Genomic DNA, 25236 nt, shown 5'->3' with positions numbered 1-25236 from the left:
CCACTGCAGGTGCACACACAGGGGAGCTGCACAGCGCCCCAAACTGCAACCCTAGACCCAGGCGCTGCCCACTACCTCAGCACCGAACCACAGCTGGCCTGCCAGGTTGTCGTGTCGGATTTCCTCAGGGAACTTGACGCAGAAATCCCGCGGGGCCCGGTCCTGGGGAATGCACACGTCCATGATCTGGTTAATGATGTTTAATACGTTGTCCTGAAACAGAATCGGAGAGACTGTGCTGAGACACGCTGCTGCTGGTGGCTGTCAGGCTGCTTGGAAAATACGAGACACAGACGGGGCACGATGCTGTTCTTGAAGCTTACGAGGCTGATACGGTAACACACCCCAGCTCACTCTGAGACGGCTACACAATGTTCAAATGCTCCAGGAGCATCGAGAATAAGCATCCAGGTCCCCCTGCCTGCCTGGTCCCGCTGCTCACACTCACGGAGCCCACGCGTGCTGCCGACCCATAGTCAGGCTCCCTGCAGCCCGGGCCACGAGGACTATCCCTGGACAGCTCTCTGAACACCAGCATGTGACCCTCTTACAACAGAGCGCGAGGAGCAGCATGGCTCGGTGGGCAGGCACACCGCCGGCTCGCTGTCCTGCTTCTGTTGACATCAGGCACCCTGTCATCCTGGGAGTGGTCACAGCACAGACAAGACCCGCTACTGTCAGGGAACAGTACCAGCGGCAGAACTGGCCTTCTCAGACCTGCCACACAATGCTCCAGACCCGTCCTGTGTGAGGACAAGGGCCTCGCCCAGCACGGAGACCACAGGAGCCTCCGCAGTCAGGCCAGGCAAAGCCGCCACCCTCTCTGGACCTCGGTTTACTCCTGCGTAGATGGAGCAGGCCAGCACAAATGGCCCGACTCCATCTATGCTGCAATACCTCAACTCCTCTGGAATGAGCAGATCAGTGAGCCGGCAAGGAAGAGGTGCTCCCTGCCTTCTGGCGGTGGAGACTCTCAATGCTCCCCTCACAGCTGTGTGACCAGGGACAGGCTGCCTAACTTCTCTGGTCCTCCAGGCAGCCCAGAAAAGGACACCACGATTCCCAGTCCCCAGGCTGTCAGGAGGGCATGAGCTCCAATCTGTAACACCCAGCAGCAGCCGTTTCCCAGTCTGCCAGCCACGGTTGGCATCTCTAAATCTCTACTGCCAGAAGCAGTGCCAGCGTCATGGTCACAGCTGCGGTGTGTGATGTCAGCGTGGTCAGTGACTTCCTTAGGATCCACGCGTTTCCAAGAGTCAAGAGTGCGCATACAGTTATGGGTTCAGGTTACAGCTCAGCAAATGGCTTTCCAGAAAGATGGCTCTAGCTGACGCTCTTGCCCTTAGAGATTTTATATCTCAACACCCCTCCTTTCCGCCCTCTGAGGCTCGACTTTCATTTCTGTTAGGAAGCAGATACAAACAGTCCCCACACATGGGAAGCATGACATTGCTAATGTAAAACGTCAGCACCCTGAGCTCTGACAACAAAAAAATCAGAATAAAATTTGACCAGCATCAAGCAGTAGTACCATGAGTTCTTTTTAAAACGCTTTCTGGGCAGAAAGGCCCCTTTCTTGTGATTCAACAAACTAATAAACAGTCAGCACCCTCAAAAGCTGGGAGCGCCCAGTCAATATCAGCTCCCAGAAAGAGCCAGGGCTCTGACCTCCCACGTGACGCTTGCATCTACTGTGCATCCTGCTGGTCCGTGAGGACACCACCACCCAAGGGCAAGGGCAGGGCTCCTTTTTTCTGTCGGGTCCCCAGTGCCCAGCAAACATCTGCGGGGACCTCTGATTCCAGCCAATGCAGAGCAATAGGAACCAAATCGATGACCACTGTCATGGGGAAAATAAGACAGTGGTTCTTTTTTTTTTTTTCTTTTTTTTTTTCCAATTTATTTATTTTCAGAAAAACATTATTCATTATTTTTTCACCACACCCAGTGCTCCATGCAAGCTGTGCCCTCTATAATACCCACCACCTGGTACCCCAACCTCCCACCCCCCCACCACTTCAAACCCCTCAGATTGTTTTTCAGAGTCCATAGTCTCTCATGGTTCACCTCCCCTTCCAATTTACCCAAAAGCACATACCCTCCCCAATGTCCATAACCCTACCCCCCTTCTCCCAACCCCCCTCCCCCCAGCAACCCACAGTTTGTTTCGTGAGATTAAAAGACAGTGGTTCTTAAGACACTGGCCATCACACAGCCAAGTGGCCCCAAGAGAAGAGAAATAGGCAAGGTGAGAGCTGTGACCAGGTGGCTCATGGCCCAGAGGAACCCTTCAGGTCCTGGTCTGGAGAGAGGGTACCCCAGCGGGACCCAGCAAATGCCCTCACTGAAGAGAAGAGCTTAGTGTCCGGGGGATCAGGATAGTTAGAATCGAGAGGAGAGAGAGCTGTCCAGAGGAAACCCTGCAGACTCGAGAGCAGGGGACAGACACAGGCCGGCAAGACCAGGAAGGGGGTACAGGTGCCATACAGGAGCCATGGCCAGAGCTCGGAGTACTGTTCACAGGGTGCTGGGCAGAACACCCAAAGTGTGTTGCCTCCATGGGGAGGGTGGTTAACCCCAGACTGAACTCAGCTCTGACCCCACCTAACATCTTAAAAAACAGGACCCAAGAGGACCAGACCATTTATAAATAACCAAACTGCATTACAAAACTAAGGTCAAACAGACTTATAGGAATACAAAAATATTCAGCTCCCAGAAGGACCAGACTCACAACATAAGCATTCAATTAAAAATAAAACACCAGGCTTGCAAAAAATTAAGAAAATATGACACATGATAAAAAGAAAAATCAAGCCTAGCTGAGGCAGGTGGCACAGTGGCCATTGGAGGACATGGAGATGGCCCTTACATGTGACTCCCATGCATTCCAAAAGTTAGCTGAGACCGTGAAGACATAAAAAGGACACAAGCTGATTTTGAGATGAAAATTACAATATCTGAGCTGAAAAAAAACACATCAGACAAGATTCAACCCAAATCAGACATTTCAGAAGAAAAGAACAATAAACTTAAACACGAAGTAACTGAAACTCTCCAATGAGCCCAAGAAAGAGATGAGACTTCAGGATGTCAGACATATCATGCAAGACCCAAGAGAAGGAGTGGGATGGGAAAAAGATTTGAAGGAATTATGGCCAGTTTTTGTCCAATTTAATGACAACTATAAACATAAGGTCCAAGAAGATCAATGAACCCAAAGGGCAAGAAACACGAAGAAAATTATACCAAATCACAGCATGATGAAATGGATAGAAACCAATAAAAAAAGGCTTACAAGTAGTAAGACAAAAAGACGCTACCCACACAGAACAAAGATAAGGGTGACCCCGGCTTTCTCACTGGAAGAGTATGCGTCAGACGGCAGCAGAGTTCTGTCTTTCCAGCCCTGAGTAGCCATGAATCCGAGGATCCCCACTCCGCCCAATAGCGCATGTCTGGGAAAAGCCTGTGACAGCTAGTACCATGCTGAGTGGGGAAAACTGCATGCTTTCTCCAGTATTGACCTACAGACTCAGTGTACTCCTGCTCAGCAGGCTTTTTTATAGACCTCTACTAGCAGTTTCTAAATTCCATACAGAAAGGCAAAGAACTTAGAACAGCCACGACACCTTTGAAATAGAAACACTGAAGATCTGACACCACAGGATTCTAAGACACAGTATAGAGCTGCCGTGATTGAGACAGCATGGTACTGGCCTGAAGACAGATTGAGGGGACAGAACAGAGAGCCCGAATATAGACCCCCCACTCATGTGGAGACCTGATTTTCCCAAAGGTGCAATAACACTTTTCAGTGGAGAAAGGATATAGACTTCTCAACACATGATACTAGAACAAGAGAAAATTCATTTGTAAAAAAAACCACAAAAACATGTGTCCAATCATCACACTAATACTGACAGTAAGTCACCATGCATCACAGACCTCGATGTAAAGCCTGAAAGTATAGAACTTCTAAAGGAAAACACAGGGGACAATCTGATGACCTTGGGTTCTTGATCTGATGACCAAGATTCTTGGACAGGACACCAAAAGCATGACCTACAAAGGGAAAAAAGGGTAAACTGGACTTCAACAAAATCTAAAACTTATGTCCTTCAAAAAACTGGGCAGAGAATGAAAAGACAAGCCACAGACTGGGAGAAAATAATGTAAATCATAAACAGATGACGGTTGGTGTCCATAATAAAGAACTCTCAAAAGTCAATATGGAAACAATACAAAGAATTCAAGAGCTGTGGCTCAGTGGATTAAGGCCTCTGCCTTCAGCCCAGGTCATGATCTCAGGGTCCTGGGATCAAGCCCCACATCGGGCTCTGTGCTCAGCAGGGAGCCTGGTTCCCCCTCTCTCTCTGACTGCCTCTCTGCCTACTTGTGATCTCTCTCTCTCTCTCTCTCTCTCTCTCTCTGCCAAATAAATAAAATCTTAAAAAAAAAAAAAAAGCTGCGAGGAGCTCTCCCTGCCTTGGCAAGAGGTCACCAGCCCCCTGGGGTCCCCTGGCCTCAGTCCCTCCTGGGCACAGCTCTTGGGACCCCAAATGCAGACTTGTAGTCATACCAGCCCCCAGATGTAGCGCACACCAGACAGGAGGCTGGAGTGTGCAGTCAGGGCACACCAGGGATGCCTCTCTCCCCAAGAACCCCCTTCTGCCACGGTGGGCACCGGTCCCTTCCAACACAGGAAAGTTCGAGGATGTCCCTTGCCAAGTGCAGCTCTGTTCACATCACAGACCTGCAGCAAGGCACCTCCATGACCACCATGACCCAACTAGCTACACTTGGGCACAAGATCTGCACATTTTGCCATTTAACATTCTTCACTGAAACATCTGCAATTATATTCGCTTGATGGCAAAAGTTACAGTGTGCCTTAGGAAAAACAGGTCTATGATGATGCCGGAATCCCACCCAGGGCAAATTCAGCCCATCTGCACCACAATATTCAAATCTCGCTGCATTCGTGTCCGGGGCCGCCATAACAGCACCACACCTGGCAGTTCCAAGTGTATTCCTCACAGGTCTGGAGGCCGGGAGGCCGGGACCGTGGTGCGGGGTGCCAGATTCAGTGGCACTTGTACAAGTGGGCGGTTCCAAGATGAGATGCAGGTGCGGGTGGGCGGGGTTCTGAAACCCAGGTGTAGGTAGGTTGGTTCTGAGCAGCAGGTGAAGGTGGGTGGGTTGAGAGACCCAGGTGCAAGGAGGCGGGTTCCCTCTGAGGCTGCCCTCCTGGGCTTGTAGACGGTCTTCTCCCCCGTCCTCACATGATTGTCCCTCTGCATTCTAGGACCTAATCTCCTCTTCTTACAATGACACTGGTCAGATGGGATCAGGACCCATGCTATTGAACTCATTTTACCTTAATTATGTCTTTAAAGATTGGTTAGGACCTGAATGTGTGAATCTGGGGGGGACACAATTCAGCCCATCACAACAATCCAGGATTCATTTCATCCTACTGAGCTGCAATTTCTTTTCTTCTTTTTTTTTTTTTTAAGATTTTATTTACTTATTTGACAGACAGAGATCACAAGTAGGCAGAGAGGCAGACAGAGAGAGCGGGGGAAAGCAGGCTCCCTGACGAGCAGAAAGCCTGATGCGGGGCTCAATCCCAGGACCCTGGGAGCATGACCTGAGCCGAAGGCAGAGGCTCTAACCCACTGAGCCACCCAGGCACCCCTGAGCTGCAATTTCTAATCCTTTATGGTTTCTAAAGCCAAAAAGAACACAGACATGCAAATGTCATCAGAAATCCACCCACACACTCACTATGCCCCAGTCCACAATCTTCACAAAGTAAAAGGTTATTTAGGTGAAAATGAAGGACTCTGACTCCTAAGATTAGAGCCAGCAAGGTGGGACCGCTATGTGGGTCCCGGGCCTTCTCCACCTCACCGACTCCTAGCCCCTCACTGCCTCACCCCCCCCTTGCCCTGCATGTCACCCGCAGAGAGCTGGTTCCTGCTGCTCCTTATAAACCCAGCCCACGTGCTTCTCACAGCATCACTCTTTTTTTTTTTTTAAAGATTTTTTATTTATTTATTTGAGAGAGAGAGACAGTGAGACAGAGCATGAGCGAGGAGAAGGTCAGAGAGCGAAGCAGACTCCGCGAAGCAGACTCCGCGAAGCAGACTCCCCATGGAGCTGGGAGCCTGATGTGGGACTCGATCCCGGGACTCCAGGATCACGCCCTGAGCCGAAGGCAGTCGTCCAACCATCACTCTTTTTTTTTTCTTTTAAGATTTTATTTATTTATTTGAGAGAGAGACAGTGAGAGAGAGCATGAGCAAGGAGAAGGTCAGAGGGAGAAGCAGACTCCCCGTGGAGCCGGGAGCCCGATGCGGGACTCGATCCCAGGACTCCAGGATCATGACCCGAGCCAAAGGCAGTCGTCCAACCAACTGAGCCACCCAGGCGTCCCACAGCATCACTCTTGTGAGAAGAGAAAAGGAGGCTCCTGTTCTTTGAGCATCTATTCTGTACCTGGCACATGCCTGGACACTCTACCTAAAAGACCCATTATGGGGCAGTAAGGTTTGACATACCACACCCCAAGGACTTGGGGTGCATGAGGTCCCCAAGACTCACTGGTGAGAGGAATCAGACTTCCCAGCAGGAATTAAGAGGTGAGGCCATCACCCAGAGGACCATTGTGGAGACTCACCCCCATGCCCTGTGGAAGATGAAGCTCCCAGGCCAGAAGGACTAGGCTCCCCGAGTGTAGGCCCACCCTCAAGTCAGGAGTGCTGCCTCAGTCAGAACAGAATGGGAGCCAGCCAGAGACCTGCATGTGACCTGGAAGACTGAGCCGCCAAGCAAGCTCCCCACAGACGTCCCAGGCCCAGCCAAGGGCTGTACTTAGGCTGATGGGGCCCTGAGATGCCCCCAGACACTCAGACTAGAAGACTCAGGGATCTGTCACCAAGGCCAGAGTCATAGCCAACAGTGGGACAAGGAGAGGTTCACTGGTAGTGCTGGCCAACCAGCCCCAAAGCTCAGAAAGTCGCAGCCTCCCAGTGCTTGGCAGTGGCGGCCACATGCTGCCTGGGACAGACTCACAGGTGCCCAGCATGTCAGGGGCCTAGGGCCCCTAAATCTGGCCTCAGTAACCCACCTGGGATGGCAGTGCCTCTGACCTTTCGGAGCTCCGCATCTTAACTGCAGGTCCCCAGACTGCGCGAAACGGCACACGGGCCTGTGTACGAGCAGCACCCCAGAGGCCTGCCCCCTCCACGCCCACCTCACTTCTGGGGCACTGACCACCCTCTGCACAGCGGCAGACGGTCTTCAAGTGACTGCTATTGAATGAATGAATGAATGAATGAATGAACCAACGCGCAATCACAGAAACAACCCAGCATCACCATGGGAATAGAACGTGGAGCAGGCGTCAGAAGCAGAAAAGACAAAATGTGTTGTTTTAAGACAAACGTTAGAAATGAAGACACTTTCCAACTGAGATGCCTGAGCTTTGTAGAAATTCACTAGCCAGGAGCCCTGACACAGGCCATAGCCTGGAAGGGGCCAGTAAAACAAATACTGTGAGTTGTGTTTATAAAGTTGTAGCACGTACAGGACGGCATCCCTGCTGACTCTACTCTCCATGGCCCGGGATGCGTGGCCACCATTTCTGAGTGTGCTCCACCGCAGGCCCGTGCTGTCCTCCAAGAGGACTGTGCAGTGCCAGCCCTGGGCAGGGATCTGGGCTCCTGGCCTGTGGGAGCCTTCCCAGCTACCCATTCTGTCCACACCCACACTGCAGTCGGCCCCTACACCCCTTCCTCCTAGGGGTCTGCGGTTGGGGCTAAGCCAGGGAGAGGAGCCTGTGGGACCAGCCCGGGCGAGAGCCCTGCTCCACGTCTCTCATGAGCTTCCCCGGGAGACGGGATCCCACATGTGTTGTCACACGGCGCTGCTGGGAACAGAGCGTGTCCCACCTGACTGCCTGGGAGAGGATGCTGGCAGCTGGCGCCTGTTTCCTCTGAACTTCGTCTCCCAAAGCCCCCCACCCTGTACCTGTTCCCTTCGCTTATTTTGCCTGGTTTGTATTCATCAGGATAAACCCCTGGCCATGAGCACGACTACCTGCTATGTCCCTGTGTCCTCCTAGGGAGTCAGCGGACCTGGGCTGGTCCCGGGACCCTGACACAGGAGTGTTAAGAAAGCAGTGAGAAATTAAAGATGCCTGTGCAAGATCCTTCTAGCTTTTTGGGATTTGTTTCTCGACCCCCTTAGAGTTGCCTTGTCCACGCCTAATTCCAGAGCAGTTTTCCTCTCCGGTTTGTGCTCAGTTGAGGATCCACGAAGCACCCAGTTTGCATAACCTGCAATTACATCAGCCTGTGAACTGGCCAGTCCACTGCAGGGGGCACAGAGCTGCGGTGGGGCAGGCGGGGCGCGGGCAGGGGCATGGGGTGGGAGGCTGGGAAGGCAAGGGTGCAGGCGGGGGAAGGCAGGGGTGGGGGGCACAGGCAGGGGCAGGCAGGTGGGGGCATAGACAGGAGTGGAGGCACAGGCAGGGGCACAGGTGGGGATGCTGGAAGGAGGTCTTCCAGCTGCAAGATCAGTATGTTGCAAGCACAAGGAATGAGATCCTCTGGTGGGAAAGGGAGATGGCCTGGCAAGTCCAGAGACCCTTCTGGCCCCTCCAGTGCCCCAGAAGTGGGGAGGGTCTCCTGGTCATCCTAAGGCCAGCTAGGAACTGCTCCTCCCACCAAAATCCCTGTCTGACTCCCACAGCTTAAAACCCACAGTGGGGTGCTGGCTTCTGCGGCCTCCCTCCCCATGGCATCCCAAGTTCCTTGTGATCTGGAAAGCACAACCCCAGTTCCTCTCCCAGGCCACACTTGTGGGTAGAATACACCAAGACATTCCGGAACTTTGTGAAAGGCATTGACTGTCCCTTGACAAAACCACATCACGCCTTAGGCTCTCACACGGGTCATAGGCTCAACTGGGAAGACATTTCTAGCATCATTTCCAGGGCTGCCACCGTGCAACCCCCCGAGACCCCAAACCCCATCTCTACATGGGACCCCCACAGCCCAGCCCGGTCCTGTGCAAGCAGCACCCCGGCCGAGACCCTGCTGGCTCTCGCTCATCCTGCATTCCCAATATCTGCCTGCGAGGTGCCCTGTGCCAGCTGCGCTCATCGCCTGGCTCTCCACACAGCTTGGGTGTAGCTGGACCCAGGGTTGCCTGGCACCATCCCCAGGTGTGCTCACTGCACGTGAGCTGGTGACAAAGCCTCGGTCCCCCTGCAACAGGCCCTGTGGGCCCAGGCGCACTCACCTGGCAAGAGCGGAACTGGCTGACAAGCAGTGTGCACCGCTGGGGGTCCTTCCGCCCGTCCAGACTGTCCAGCTCAGCGGCCACCTGGTTCAGCTCCTCGTCCGCATAGTAGAACTGGGCGAGCAGCTGCGGGTCCGACCTCTGTGGGGGACAGCGGCATGGGCATCAATGGGAGCCTCAGCCCTCACAAGGAGCCCCACACCCGGCCTGAACCACCCCAACTTCTCAGCAGGCCACCCTGGCGGCAGGGCCCAGGGGACAGCCCCTCTGTAGGGAAGCCCAATATCCCAGCAGAATCTCCCAATGCTGGGAAGACTCAGATGCGGGGCTTAGGGACAGCGGGGCCCAAGCGGGGTCCAGGTGGCAGGGGCATAATGGGATCAGCTCTGAATAAGCAGTTTGCATCCCTGAAAGGACACGACAGATGTCCGGGGGGATGCAAACTGCTTATTGTTGGCCCAGACCAACACAGCACAACTGCCTCTAATGAAAACCCATCAATGGTTGCTTACCTGTTCTACCCTCTAGAATCTTCTAGGACTTCAGCCCGGTTCCCATAACACCAGAAAATGCCAGTGCTCTGTGGCAGGAAGCCCCTTCCTCAGGGGCTCGCCTCCCACCCCACTTCGAGCAAAACCCTGGTTCCCTGCTCCCCTTACTGGACTGTCGACTGACCTGACTCCACTCCCTGGTGTGCTCCCGCCCCACCCGCCACTCCCCTCATACACCAACCCACTCTCTCCTACCTGCCTTCTACTTTCACACCCACATACTCCTCACACACCAGCCCACTTCCCTCACACCTGCCCGCTCCCCTCACACACCAGCCCACTCCCTCCTACCTGCCTGCTCCCCTCATACCCACCTACTCCTCACACACCAGCCCACTTCCCCCACACTCCAGCCCACTCCCTTCACATACCATCTCTTCCCCTCACACACCCATCTGCTCCCCTCACACCAGTCCACTTCCTCACCTGTGCCTTCTCTCTCATGCCTGCCCACTCCCCTCACACACCAGAACACTCCCCTCACACTCCAGCCCACTCCCCTCACACCCACTTGCTCCCCTCACACACCTGCCTGCTCCCTTCACATACCACCTGTTCCCCTCACATACCCACCAGCTCCCCTCACACCAGCCCACTCTCCTCACATGCACCCTCTCCCTCACACCTGCCCACTCCCCTCATACATACCAGCCCCCTCCCTCCTCACACCCACTGGCTCCCCTCACACAGCCGCCCACTCCCCTCATGCCCCACTGTTCCTGTCACACACTGGCTTGCTCCCCTCACATACCAGCCCACTCACCTCACACCAGCCTGCTCCCTCACACAGAAGCCTGTTCCCTCACCCATCCATCCCCTCCCTCATACAGCAGCCCCCTCCCTCCACATACCTGCCTGGTCCCCTCACACAATAGCCCACTCACTCCATACACCAGCCTGCTCCCCTCACACACCCGCATGTTCCCCTCACCACCTGTTCTCCTCACACACCAGCCTGCTCCCCTCCACACACCAGCCCATTCCCCTCACATCAGCCTCCTCCCCTCACACCTGGCTGCTCATTCACACCTGCTGCACCCTTCACACACTAGCCTGCTCCCTTACACCTGCCTGCTCCACTCACACACCAGCCCTCTCTCCTCACATCTGCCCACTCCCTTCACATACCTGCCCACCCCCCCCACACTTGCTCACTCCCCTCACACAACAGCCCACTCCCTCCTATCTGCCTGCTCCCCTCAGACGCTAGCCCGCTCTCCTCACATGTGCCCTCTCCTTCACACCTGCCCACTCCCCTCATACACCAGCCTGCTCCCTTATACCTGCCTGCTCCCCTCACACCTACCTGCTCCCCTCAGACACCAGCCCACTCTCCTCACATGCACCCTCTCCTTTACACCAGCCCACTCCCTCCACATACCGGCCACTCCCCTCACACCCACCTGCTCCCCCTCACACACCACCTGCTCCCCTTATACACCAGCCCACTCTCCCACACACGCCCCTCACACCCGCCCTTCCCTCACACAGCAACCCACTCCCCTCAGGCCTCCCTGTTCCCCTCACATGCCTGCCTGCTCCCCTCACACACTGGCCTGCTCTCTCACACACCTGCCTGCTTCCCTCACACACCAACCCACTCATCTCACATACCACCTGCTCCCCTCACACACTGGCTTGCTCCCCTCACATACCAGCCCACTCACCTCACACCAGCCTGTTCCCACACACCTGCCCCACCCTTCACACACCAGCCCCCACCTCCACACACCTGTCTGTTCCCCTTACACCCACCTGTTCCCCTCACACACTCACCTGCTCCCCTCACACCCCTGCCTGCTCCCCTCACAGCAGCCTCCTCCTCTCACACACCCGCATGTTCCCCTCACACACAACCTGGTTCCCTCACACACCAGCCTCCTCCTTCACACCCACCTGCTCCCCTCACACCTGTCTGCTCCCTTACACACCAACCTGTTCTCTACACCTGCCTGCTCCCCTCACACACCAGCCCCCTCACACCAGCTGCTCCCTCACAGGTCAGCCTGCTCTTGCTCCCTCTGGTCTCAGGCAGGCATGGCCTCTTCCCTTTGATCTGAGTTTCCAGGATTAGGAGAAACCCACAGTAAAAGTGATGGATCCCATGAAGGTATTTTTATAAGTGGCGTTCTTCATGACCATACAGAGAAAAACAAAGAAGGAAAGACACCAAATCACACAGGTGCCCAAATTTGCTGGAAAAAAATCACGTGGATGTACACTGCTCAGGTGACCCAGGAGCTACCACATGGTTGTGTTTATAACCTAATCTTGTTAAACGTAGGATAACTTATTTTCCTAATTTTTGGTTGCCCTTTTCTTCCCACCGCAGGTTCTGCCCTTGGCCCTGGCATTTTGCCCCTCCCCTGTGCGTGGCCATCCACAGAGGCTTTTCCCGCCTCAGGGGCCTGGGTCCTCCAGGGCCTGACTCAGTCAGCTCTTGAGGCTGGCCCAGGGAGGAGCCCCCCGATGTGGCAGACAGACCCACGGAGCGGGGTGCCCAGCGCGCTGACTGGCCCCGGAGGTGGACAGGTGACCCAGGCAGGGCCAGGGAGGACTGGTCTCGGAGGGAAGCGCCTGCTCTTCCAGCCACTTACCCAGCACTCGGCCAGGCATGCTGGGCTCAGGGCACAGCCTGAGATAAGACAGACCCAGATCCCCCCACCAACAAATAGCGTGCCCCCTTCTCATGCCCTCTCTGGTCCCGGGAGCCAGTGCAGCCCCTCGATGGGCTCAGCTGATTGCCCTGGTTCCTGGCACACCTAGGAGAGTAACCAGTCTCCCCTCTATGATCAACCAGGGACAGGACTGGGGTTGGGGGCTGGGCAATACCTTTTGCCTCTTTCCTGTTCCACTGATGTTCAAAAACATCTCTCAGCCCGTCTCCCAAGGGTGGGGAGTCCCAGGGAGGGGCAGTGGTGGTGCTGGCGGGCAGGGGGTGGGGTAGCCTCAGGGCCATTGACTGCAGGCCACTGACCTTCAGATGAGGCCCTGAGGCCTTGCTCTCTGCTTCTCAGAGGCATCCCTGGTATTAAGCTGAGTGAAATAAGTCAGCCAGGGAAAGACAAAGACCATGTGATCTCACTCATATGTGGAATTTAAGAACAAAACAGGATCACAGGGGAAAGAAGGGAAAAACAGAAAAAAAGGAAATCAGAGAGGGAGACAAGCCATAATAGACTCTCAACTATAGGAAACAAACTGAGGGCTGCTGGAGGGGAGGGAGTGAGGGGATGGGATAACTGGATGAGGGGCAATAAGGAGGGCACATGAGGTGATGAGCATGGGTGTGCAATTGATTGATCACTAAATTCCACCCTGAAACTTGAAGAAGAAGAAGGAAGAGGAGGAGAAGAACAGAGGCTCCAGAATGGTAACCGGGCTGCCAGCTTCCCTCCGGGCCGCACTGGGTACCACAAGCATTGTCCCAGGGAAATAGGAAAATGGCTCAAATAGCACCTTATTACCAGACACACAGGGGCCATCCCTCCTTGGAGAGGGGCTGTGGCAAGGGGCTGAGGTCACCGCTGGCCAGTGACATAGGCCAGACTCTGCTGGCAGTAAGCCTAGGCCCCTGACACCCTGCTCGGGAACCCAGTCGCCACAGACCACGGGCTTCCTTCTGGACCCACACCCAGGAGCTCCCCTCACAGCAGTGGGGGTGGGAGGGCGGGGAGAGCAGGGGCAAAGCAGGTACACCTCCTACGGCGCTGGCCTGGAACCCTCCCGGGCAACACACACCAGGGCCGGGGATAAAAGCCCTCCCCACATCTGCTCCTGCGGCATCCAGTCCACCACTGCTCGCCGATGAGATACTGGCTGGCTCAGCACCCAGGCCGGGACTAACTGAGGGCACTGGGTAAGGACACCGCCAGGAAGCAAGTCTCTGCTCTGAAAAGAGGGCACGATGCAGGGTTCCGGGCCCAAAACTGCCCAGACAATAACTCTGAATCAGCCTTTGCCCTGGCAGCAAAAACTTCACCACATATAAGCAGACCTCAATTTCAAATACGCACACCAAATAAGCAGACCTCAAGTCCAAATACCCTCTCCGCTCTAGGCTGGCAAGCAGTGGCAGCAACAACCGCAGGCCCAGGAAGGCCTGGTGGTGGCCGGGGGTCAGCGGGCATGGAAGACAAAGCTCTGCCCTTCACACAGCCTTGACCTGGCCGTCCCCTCCCACAGGAGGGGGCTGAGCGTCAAGAGGGTCTCCCTCGTGGCTCCAGCTCATATGTGCACACACACACACACACGCAGGCACGCGCACACACACCTTGCTGTATGTTCTGGAGCAAGTGACAAGTACCACATGCGTCCATGTGAGGCGTGTGTCCGTGCATGTGTGTGTACGTGCATGGAAAGGCACAGGAAAAGTGAACAGCAACACCTAGCCCTGGGTGCACCCCAGAGCTGCACAGGCAAAAGCCTCCTCAGGACCACGCTTTCCCTGCCCCCAGCACCCGGCAAGTGTACAGAATCGGCTGCCTGGGAACTGCATTTCAGTGAATTACAGACCTTAAAACCAGACCTACGGAGGTATTGTCCCTCAGCTAAAAGAGAACTGTGAACATACACACATGCAACAGAGTAAGAGAATTCAGAAAAATGGTTTACAGTTAGTGCTTGTCTTTATATCACTGAAACTAGAAACGTCTATGCTACTTGGAAATTTTAGCCACTCCCTGGGCTCCTGCTCCCGCCCCCTCTGGTATCGCCCACGAAGGGTCAGCAGTCTGCCAGGTGCTGCGGGAGACAAACGCTCCAGGCTGTGGGGTGGGCTGGGCGGGGGAGGGTCCCAGGAAATGAATGAACACAAGTTACAAAATTCCATTTGCGTCTGGGGACATGACAAGTTGTCTTTCTCTCTGATTTTAAAATTTCAAAATTCATTTTTAAATTTATCTTAAAATTCAATTTTAAATTAAGCTTTTAAATGTCCCTAAGGAAAATGTCCACACCAAAGAGAACCAATCAGTATAAATAAGAAGAACTCACCCTATTTTGGAATAAGAATGGTAAGAGAGTAATTCTAGAACTTGGTGGGAATGTCCTTTTTGGCGTACTGTGTCAATGTTTTCTCAAAATCAATTCAGGGCGGTGAAGGTCTTTGCAGTTGCAAGGAGACAAAACTAAGCTCACGGAGGAAACATCTGGCTTTGGAGGTCAGGTGACCACTAACAGAAAACACACAACAACAAAGAAGTACTAAGTCAAAGTGCAAAAACTAATTCAGAGGGGTGCCTGGGGGGCTCAGGTGGTGAAGCGTCTGCCTTCAGCTCAGGTCACAATCTGGGGTCCTGGGATCAAGCCCCTTATCGGGTTCCCTGTTCCCTCTCTCTCTGCCTGCTGCTCCCTTTGCTTGTGTGCGCTGTCAAATAAAGAAATAAAAAACCTTGAAAAAATAATTCAGAACTAATTTTATAAAATTGATGAAATGATTTATTCATTCAAAAACCTGCTCTGCATTGTGGCAGGGGATACGGGCCACAGGAGAGATCCGCTCTGTTTCATGTGCCCTGCTGAGCTGCCCCATGATGCTGGAGCGCATCCCAGCGGGTTCCAGGCTGGCTGGCTGGGCTAGAGCAGAACACATGAACTGGGAGCTTCCCCTGAGGGGCGGGAGCCCCCAGTTCCCTGCAGAGCACCCACATGGAGACACTGAAGCTCCTGAGGAAAAGGAATAGCCAAGGTCGCCCTGCTAGACAGGATGGAGCCCAAAGTCACTCATACTAAGGACCCTCCAGCAGCCTTATGGGAAAGAGGAGGCAGGGGTAAGTTGTGGTGCGGGCTCCCATCCCATTCATACACTTTGCTTCCCAAGTAAGAGGTAAGCACTGCAGAGGGAGGGCCTTACAGGGACGCCCCCTGTTCAATCCAGAGCAGCAGCCCCCCTGCCTCAGCCACGCTGCACAATGGAGAGGAAAAGAGGAGGAGGCAGATGGCCAGACAGGTGGGCAGGACAGATGGCAGGACAGGTGGCCTGGCCAGACCAGAAAAGGGCAGCTCTCCGCACCCCCTAGTGTAAGCCCAGTGATGGAGCACAGCCCAGCTATGGTGTGGGGAGTCCCAGGCCCTGCCTACCACCCTCCACCCTCCCTGGCAGCTGTCCCAGGATGTAAGCTAGTCTCCAAACACTGGCTCCTAAGACACACCACCCCACGTGCCCCGACCATCCCAATACTCAGCAGAAGAGAGCCTTCCAGACCTCAGCAGACCCCAGGTTGGCTCTGACTGGACTGAGCCCAGGCTGCTCAGGGGTGAGGGCTGGGGCCTCGGGCCAGCACAGCCCTGGGCCTCTCTTTGGCCAGCTTTCCAGTAAAGCCTTGGACTCCCCACTGGAACCCACAGATCCAAGGATGCTTCAGAGAAACCAGACAAAAGCCCAGGGGCAGCATGCTAAATCTGACTGCTCCTCCCCGGTGGTCCCCCACACACACTCAGCCAGCTGATCTGCAGGATCCGGGCACAGTGGACTGTTAAGGAAACCCACTGACTACAGTCACCAGGTCCAAAACCCCTCCCTGCCTCCAAACATGGACCCTGGCCCCCTGCTAATCTTCACCCTCTGGCCCCACCAAGGTCTGGCTGACTGGCAGCCATGACCCATGGCCCCAAAGTTGGCCCTGCCTCCATCGCAGTATACCCGGGGAAGGCCAGGCCCCAGACATTGCTGTCCTTCCGCAGCTCTGGTGCCCCAAACAGGTAGGCGCTCCTGCTGTCAAATGGCAGTGGCCCTGCCCTCTGGCCCCCCCATGCCAGGTGGCCGGTTACTCCTGTGCCCATTCCCACTTACCTGCTGGCTGTCTCCCAGTGGGGGGTGTGTGTGTGCAGACAGCCAGCCCAGTCACCAGGAGGGACTGTCAGGGGCTTTGACCTGCCCCCACCCTCCCAGCCCCCCACCAAGGGCAACAACTCCTGCTGGTGGCCCCTCCCACTCCACTCCCTCTCAGGACTCAGGACCCTTCCCTCCCTGTGGCCATCAGGATCAGGTGCAGAGCTGAGCCCTGGGCACATCACCATCCCTGTGGCCCCCTGCCACAGGAGCCCCCCAGGGGGCCAGCTGCTTCTGCAGGGACTTGAGGAGACTGGCAAGGCTCCAGAGGTTTTAGGTCCTGGTGGGCAGAGCTCGGTGCAGAGGAATCACAGAGGAAACCATGGAGAGTTCACATACATTACCTAATTTCCATAACCCAACAGCCCTAAGAGCAAGTGAGGGCTGTTCCCCAATCTGCACAGGGGAGAATTTAGGCTTAAAGAGGTATACAGGTCCACCCAGGACCACGTATCCAAGAGACAGTCCACCTCTCTCCCACCTCTCTGACAAAGAATGGCCTTTTCCTGTAACTCAGTTTCCCTGCTGGCTCCTGCTGGGTGTTAAGGGCAAGAGTCACACAGAGCTGCCATCTGGGCATCCACCGAGTGGCCCTGATAGAAAGTTGGTGGGTCCCACTGGGGTCAAGTCGGTGGCTCAGGGTCCAGGCTCCGTGCCCACGGTGGGCCCACTTATACGGACACCACATGACAACTCTGAATGCCCAGGGAGCTTCCATCCACACGAAGAGGCTGGCCCCATCCCCGGCTGCAGCCCGAAAATTACTGCTGGATCCCGGGAACCACCCCACCCAGGGCCAGCCCCATATGCACCTGCAGCCTGACCCGAGCCACAGATGGCCTGTCCCCAGTGGTGTGGGGACCAGCCAGGCCACCATGAACCGTGCTGTCTCGAGGACACAGCACTTTACAGCAGAACAAGGCCAAATGCTTGCCCAGGAAGGACTGATGACTCACATCAATAAATAGTTTATGGTATAGTGACAGAGACAGGCTGTTCTGATCATGGTTTGGAGAAATCCAAGGACCCCCAGTGGCATGGGGAGGAGTGTGTGCCTGAGATGGCAAGATGAACCAGCTGGGCACAGAATTTAGAAGCAATGTGCTGGGCTCAGGTCGAGGGTGGGCTGCAGGTTCAAAGGGAGCTCACTCACTTACTGGGTGGTGACCGTGGGCACCTGTGTCTCAGTTTGTCATTTACAAAATGGGCTTAAAGCACACAGAGTACCTGGCCAGTACCTGGGGCATAGCAGACACTCAGGGAGGAGTCATCAGGCGACATCACTATCAGGAAAGCAACGGAGTGGAAGCTGTCCAGGGTGATAAAAAAAAATAAGGCATGCAATGACATCACTCCTGACAGCACCGTCCCCTGAGAGCAGCCTAAGCTTTCCACTGGACAGTGCCTTCCGGAAACAGCTGACCACACACCACCTCCAGCCAACAGAGCCTGGTGGGGAACCTCAATAACCCAGGAGGCAGCAAGAACCCACAGCAAGAGCAGGAGACACCCCACCCCCACACCTGGTCCCTGGATCTCCTGCTGATGGGGCGGGGTGGGGGAACCCAGGTCTCAGACAGGCATACTTGGGGTTGCTCTGGGGTGGGCCTCCTGCCTGATGCCCCTGCCTCTTTCTCTTTCTGAGCCCTCCCTTGACATGGTGGGGGCAGTGCACGGGGGTTGGAGGGGCAGCATACTGGGGGTTGGGGTGTAGGGCACTGGGACAAGGGGCACGGTTGCAGTACACTGGGGTGGGGCTCCAGGCACTGGGATGCGAGGCACAGGGACAAGGGGCAGGGCATGAAGGCTGGGGAGCAGAGACACAGAGGGCATGTGGGATGGGCACTAGGGTCGAGGGGGAAGGGTATAGGTGTCTAGGTGAGCCCAGGAGGGCAGGCTGTGGGCAGCTTCGGGAAAGGAGGAAGGTGCAGAGCCTGGCGGTGGAAGCATCACCTGGGAATGTGCGGTGAGTGAGCCTCAGTCCTCACAGAGGCCCTCGGGGAGGTCAGGGAGGGTCCGGTGGCCGAGGGAGCAAGCTGAGCAGCGGGAGGAATGCAGGAGGGCATGGATACTGGCGGCCTCTCACTGGGTCTCATGGAAAGAACCAGCTGCAGGGGCAGATGCGTCCAGCCTTCCCGCTTAGGCAGGCATCTGGGCAAGGTGGCCACCCACTGGAGAAACGCAGCCTAGCCCCTCCGGCCAGCCCTAGGCCCTCCCAGCTCCAGGTCCTTTCTCAATCCCTGAGCCTTCAGAGACCCGGAAGAAGGGGCAGGCCCCAACAGCCCCTTCTCCCCACTCTGGCTCAAAGAAGGTAAAGTGGGGGCGCCTGGGTGGCTCAGTGGGTTAAGCCGCTGCCTTCGGCTCAGGTCATGATCTCAGGGTCCTGGGATCAAGGCCCGCATCGGACTCTCTGCTCAGCAGGGAGCCTGCTTCCCTCTCTCTCTATCTCTGCCTGCCTCTCTGTCTACTTGTGATCTCTCTCTGTCAAATAAATAAATAAAATCTTAAAAAAAAAAAAAAAAAGGTAAAGTGGGGCTAGAAAGGCAGGGTTCCTGATGGATCCAGGGGAGGACCAGCCCAAGCCACTTCAACTGGGGTCCTGGGCTGGCGGGTGGGTCAGTGAGCTTGGAGAGTCACCCAAATACAAGAGGACCTCTGCTGAGCCAGCTGCGGAATGAAGTCTGGATGGACACAGTGGGGGTCCCCCTCTGCAAGAGAGGTGCAGGAGAGGGCGGGCACTCCCTCTGGCGGTAGCTGCCCAGCACCCAGATGCAGTCTCTCACTCAGGAAACGAAGCTGGGTGGATACAACAGCCCAGCTTCACGGTGACCTCCCAGAGGTCTCTAGAAACACACCCCAGCACATCCACCTGAAAGGAGGGTCCCCAGGCTGAATGTGGACACCTACAACAGATCACTCCACATCCTCTTAAAGGGATTGTGGGGGGCAACTTGTCATGAAATCTAGGGTCCGTTATTCCAGCAAAACACAGTCATGAAATCTTACTCACACCTCAGAGGCTCACACATCAGCTCTGAGATGGTTCTGAATTCACTGAATTTGTGCTGAAGATACTTTTACCACCTTAACCAGTGTTGCCCCAAATGACCTTTTAGACCTTCTTAGGCAAAGCAGACAGTGGGCCTCCCTGAGGCGAACCCAGCACTCTGCCCCTTCCCACATGACTGGCTACATTAGTGCCCCGAAAACTCCAGATTGTAGGAGCAGTTTAGATGCCCAATAAACCAGTTCCCTGCTATCTCCCAGACGATGGGTCAGCTTGGAGGAGCCGCTCCCAAGCAGCAGGCCACTCTGGAGGACACGGAGGAATAGCTCAGGACCAAGCTTTCTGACTGCAAGGGGTCCCTGCCCTGGGGGCATGGCCACGGCCCCCCCCACAGAACCCATAGAAGCATGCTCTAGTCCAATCTGGAGACAGACCCATGCTGCAGAGGGAGATGCTCCTGAGACGCAGGCCCTCGTGTGGTAGGCTCGGACACTCTCCTTTCACGGGGAGCAGCCAAGCAAGGGACCCTGCGGCACCCAGGAGACCACCTGGGCCTGGGCTGCAGTGTTTGGTCTGTGCGCCAAACCAGACGCAGCGCCTGGAGACAATTGAGCATACAGTAAATGGTTTTCAGAAGGAAAATGGATTCGCAAACCTCACAATCCAGTAGCATCCAAACAAATGACACACCAGGAATGCTGAGTTGGGGGGTAGTGTTATACACCCCTTGGGAGAAGCTCTTTTATAACCATGGGGGGAAGGGCACAGGCATCGGCCCAGCCGCAGAGGGAAGGGTGCCCTGCGTCCCCAGACTGACAGGCGACACCTGACAGCTATGACTTGTAACTGCAGGAGACCCGTTCTGAACTTTCTGTCAAATGCATGTTATTTTCAAAACAGACTATTGAACAGTGAACTTGCTAGGACGACAGTCACCTCTGTTCCCACACTGCTAGCAGCCATGGCACACGGTCCCAGGGCCCCTGGGGACACCAGCTTCCTGCACCCCCACTGTGGGACAGAGTCCTGTGCTCCGCCTGCCTGGCTGACAGTGGCCTGGGAGCCAGATGAAGCAAGGGCCGGGGACTGTGGTCCTCTCAGCTTCCAGGATGGGTGGGAATCTACCCAAGGGAAATGGAAATTTAAATTGCTTGTTCATGACTCGTCCTCTCCTTCAAAAGGACTTTGAGGTGACTTACTAAATCCAAACACACATGAACTGAGCCTGTTTGTTTAAACTGAGAAGCAATTAAAGACAATTAAAGGGGCCAAACAGGGGTCCCAAATTTGAGACCAAGTGGATTACTGAAGGTGGGTTATGACAGCAGCTGGGCTACCCTGCTCTCTGTGTTGTCAGCCCAAACCCCTGGCCTATACATGTCCCCTAGTCCTGGGCATACCAGCCTCACAGTGGATCAGGAGAGGCTGTCCCACTACAAGGATCCTCACGTAGGTCCTGGGAACATGCTGGTCAGAGGGAACATGGAATTCCAAGGGGTGTCCCACTGGGAGGACCCAAGAGACAGGATGTCACCAGAAACCTGCACCGAGGGAGGCCTCCCTGGCCAAGCAGATGGGGTTAATGAACCCCCTGGGAAACTCCACCAGGGCTGCCCCTCCTTGATCCAAGGACTTATAACCCAGAGGTTGCTGCCACCCTGGACCCAGACCCTCTGACCACACATCATGCAAGGCCCCACAGGAGCTATTTGGAAAGGTCTGTGGACAACCAGCTCCAACGGGGCAGAACTGTAAGCCCAGCCACGCCTTTCCAAAAGAGGGTAAAAAACTGGCTTTTAGACCCAGTTTTTTTTTTTAAGATTATTTATTTATCCTTTCTTCTCTCTGCCTGCCTCTCTGTCTACTTGTAATCTCTGTCCATTGAACAAATAAATAAAATCTTTAAAAAAAAAATGGGGCACCTGGGTGGCTCAGTGTGTTAAAGCCTCTGCCTTCAGCTCAGGTCATGATCCCAGGGTCCTGGGATTGAGCCCCACATTGGACTCTCTGCTCAGCAGGGATCCTGCTTCCCTTCCTCTCTCTGCCTGCCTCTCTGTCTACTTGTAATCTCTGTCTGTCGAATAAATAAATAAAATCTTTAAAAAAAAAAGAAAGATTATTTATTTATTTGTCAGAGAGAGCACAAGCAGGCAGAGGCAGAGAGGGAAGCAGGCTCCCCGCTGAGCAAAGAGCTGGATGCAGGACTCTATCCCAAGACCCTGGGATCATGACCTGAGCCGAAGACAGCGGCTTAACCAACTGAGCCATCCAGGTATTCCTAGACCCAGTTTTACTGAGATAGAACTCACATCCCACGACATCCTTCCAGTTAAAGTATGCAAATCAGGGGTTTCAGTATCTTCATGGGCTTGTGGAACCATCACCACGAGCTAATTTTAGAAGGCCTCTATCACCCCAAAGAGAAGCTCATGCCCATCACCAGTCATCCTTCCACCCGTCCCTGATCTACCGTGTTTGCAGATTGGCCCATTCGTGCAAATGGATCATACAAGATGTGGCTGTTTGTGCCTAGCTTCTTCCCCTCAGCACGTTCTCCAGGCCCGTCCATGCTGTGGCGTGTGTCAGCCCTCCCTAGGGGCGCCTAGCCAGCCACCTCAGTGGTCTGTGGACACGTGGACTGTTCCCACGTGGTGGCAATGGTGAATAGTGCTGCCAGGAACCGGCTTCTGTGAGGATGTGAGCGTCTGTTGGTCTTGGGCACAAACCCTAGAGGGAACTCCAGGTCATGTGGTAGCTCTGGGTGATGCTGAGGAGACGCCAGCTTGCTTTCCAAAGCGGCGGCACCATGTGACGATCCCACGGTAGTTGTGTTTGAGGTCCCAATCTCTCTGCAGCCTCGGCAGCCCCCCAGGGGCTTCTGGGACTTTGATTACAGCCTCCAGCCATGGTGGGAAGATTGATCTGCATCTCCCTGCCAAGTGAGGATGTCCAGCTTCTTTCCTACGCTTACTGGCCCTTTGTCAGTATTCTTGTCACTATCCTTCCTCACAGTGTCCTGTCATTCTGCATGTGAGTCAGAGAAGGGAAGGCAGTCACGCTCTCTGGCCTGACCAGATCTGCTTTCCCAGAGCTGTGTAAGGGCGCTACACTGGGCCTTTGTCTGCTGGGACCAGGGTCCCTCTGCCACAGCCAAAGCCAAAGGCTGGTGTGAACCAGGCAACGCCGCACCTTCGTCATGATTGGGAACATGCTTCCTGGCCCCAAAGGGAGTCCTTGGGACAAGGCAATGGTGTTCCCCATCACCTGCCCCGGGACCCCAGAAATCATTCCTATCCACATGACGTGGCCTCAAAGTCCATGGAGAACCCAAGAATGTGAGTTCTTTGGAAAAGTGTCTTTGCAGATGGCAGGAAGGTAGGATCTTGGGACGAGACCATCCTAGATTATCGGGGTTGGATCCTCCATCCAAGGACAAGTGTCCCTACAAGAGAAGGGGAGCTACACACAGAGAAAAAGTCATGGGAAGCAGAGGAAGACATTGGAGCAAGGTGTCTGTGAGCCTGGGAATGCCTGGAGACCCCTGAATCCAGAAGAGACAAGGACCTGATTCTCTGTCAGAGTCTCTGGAGAACCAACCCTGTTTCCAGACTGAGGTCTCCTGAACTGAGAAAGAATAAATTTCCTTTGTTTTAAGCCACCTACTGCGTGGTGTTTGGTTACAGCAGCAGGGAGGAGGGAGACCACCTGCCCCACACCCCACCCCAACTACCCAAATGCACCAGAACACAGCAGGGTGGGGGGATCACCTCGTAGTGGCTGTGTAGAAGAAGTCAGAAGTCCTTCTTCATTTTCCAACTTTAGTCCACATATCCTGTGAACTTGCCCTGAGCTCAGCTCGGTCCAGAGCCCAGGTGGAAACAACCACATTCTAGGTCCTGCAGAGCTTCCTGGTTGCCCCAGCCCAATAACAGGGCTGTCCCGTGTTCTCAGCAACTCCCACTTGGAGCCTGAAGGTTCTATAGGCCTCCTGGTATCTCCGAGAAGCGGCACTGCCCCACATCTGGGCACCATCTTCGGACCAATCTGTCACTGCAGGAGGGAGACACTCCTGCACCGAACCCCGCTGGCCCACAGCGGAGAACCCACCGGAGGGACTCAGGACCAAGATGCATGACTCACTCAGAAGAGAGGATAGTGTCTCCTTCGTGCCTTCTGTTCTCTGTGGCCCTGTGTGGGGTGCCTGCTCCAGACACCAGCAGACAGTCCAGCCTGCCGCTGGAGGATCCCGGGACCCCAAGTGCCAGGCTATCCAGCGGCAGACAGGAAGAGCATCCAGACAAGACTCAGCCCACATCCACCAGGAGCTCACCTGAGGGGTGCAGGGGATTTGGGGACAGAGTAGGGGCGAAAGAGCAAACATAGCCATCCAGACCAGAATGATCAACAAACAGGTGATGGGGAACACCATTGCCTTGTCCCATGATCATCCAAACAGGATGTCAAACAAACATCCCTCAGATGTGTGGACTGCTCTTCCTCAAGGGCACAGACTGGTTCCCAAGACTGCTTTGTCAAGTTCAACCACCTGGTTATAGACACCCAACCAACACTGCACATGGGGTTTCAGGTTGGAGAACAAAATCACAGTCAATGCGCACCCCTGTGGGCATCTGGGTATATCTGGGGTTGGTTTCGGCCATCACAATGCCACAGAACAGAGTCCAGAAAAAAAACCACACATACAAGGGCAATTTATTTTTTTGTCAAGGGGCCAAGGAAAACTGAATGGAGGAAGAAGAATCTTTTCAACAAATAGTGCTGGGACAATCAGACAGCCATGAGTAAAAAAAAGATGATCCTCAAACCTTACCTATGAACATACACAAAAGTGAACTCAAAATAGGAAAATCTTAGTGCTCTTGGCTTGCCAAAGTGTTCATAAATAGTTCACAGAGAATGTGAACTGTATAAAAGAAAAAAATCAATAAACTAGATTTTATCGACACTAAAAAGTTCATTCTTCAAGAGACCCTGTTAAGAAAATGAAAAGTCAAGCCAAGTCTTAAAGCCAAAGTCCTCCAAGACTTGGAAGAAATATTTGTCAAACGTGTATGTTTTGAAGGACTTACATCTAGAACAAGGAAAGAACTCTTACAACAAAACAAGACCAGTACTTGATTGTAAAATGAGCAAACATTTGAACACACACTTGACTAAAGAAGACCTACAGAGAGACAGATGAGCATGAAAAGACACTTGACATCACAGCCATCGAGGAAATGCAAGTTCAGGCCACAGTAAGCTGCCACCTGCAGCCATCAGAACAGCTCAAGTTTGAACATTGTCAGTACCAAGTATTGACAAGGGTGCAGAGTGACTAGAACCTCCCACCCCAGTGGTGGGGTGCCCGGTGGTCCAATCTTTGGGAACAGGTTGGTGGTTTCTTAAAAAGTTCACAAGCCACATGAAAAGTGCTGCCCCGGCTCTCTCACGGGAGTTGAACGCACACGTCCACACAAAGCTGTGTGACTACACATAGCAGCTTCACCCCTAACAGTCAACCAGCAGTCCGC

The 25236-nt window shown here is 54.4% G+C and overlaps 1 protein-coding gene across 6 annotated transcripts in view; it reads right to left on the bottom strand.

Annotated features, from left to right (window-relative positions):
• The window catches only part of ZFYVE28 (zinc finger FYVE-type containing 28), a 108424-nt gene that overhangs the window by 44504 nt on the left and 38684 nt on the right, over window positions 1-25236 (bottom strand). For all 6 annotated transcript variants that reach the window (XR_006386745.1, XM_044267920.1, XM_044267922.1 and 3 more), the window contains exons 2-3: window positions 9313-9453; window positions 76-213 (exon numbers count right to left, since the gene is read on the bottom strand). Coding sequence is in view for 5 of the 6 variants with exons in the window: in XM_044267920.1 (XP_044123855.1) it covers window positions 76-213; window positions 9313-9453 (279 nt within the window). In the remaining variant the exon portion in view is untranslated. The remainder of the gene's footprint in view (window positions 1-75; window positions 214-9312; window positions 9454-25236) is intronic.

Source organism: Neovison vison, chromosome 11 (assembly GCF_020171115.1).
Source record: "Neovison vison isolate M4711 chromosome 11, ASM_NN_V1, whole genome shotgun sequence".
In the NCBI taxonomy this organism is placed as follows: Eukaryota; Metazoa; Chordata; class Mammalia; order Carnivora; family Mustelidae; genus Neogale; species Neogale vison.
The sequence above is the reverse complement of the archived record's forward strand: the minus strand, read 5'-3'. Positions and strand labels throughout refer to the sequence as shown.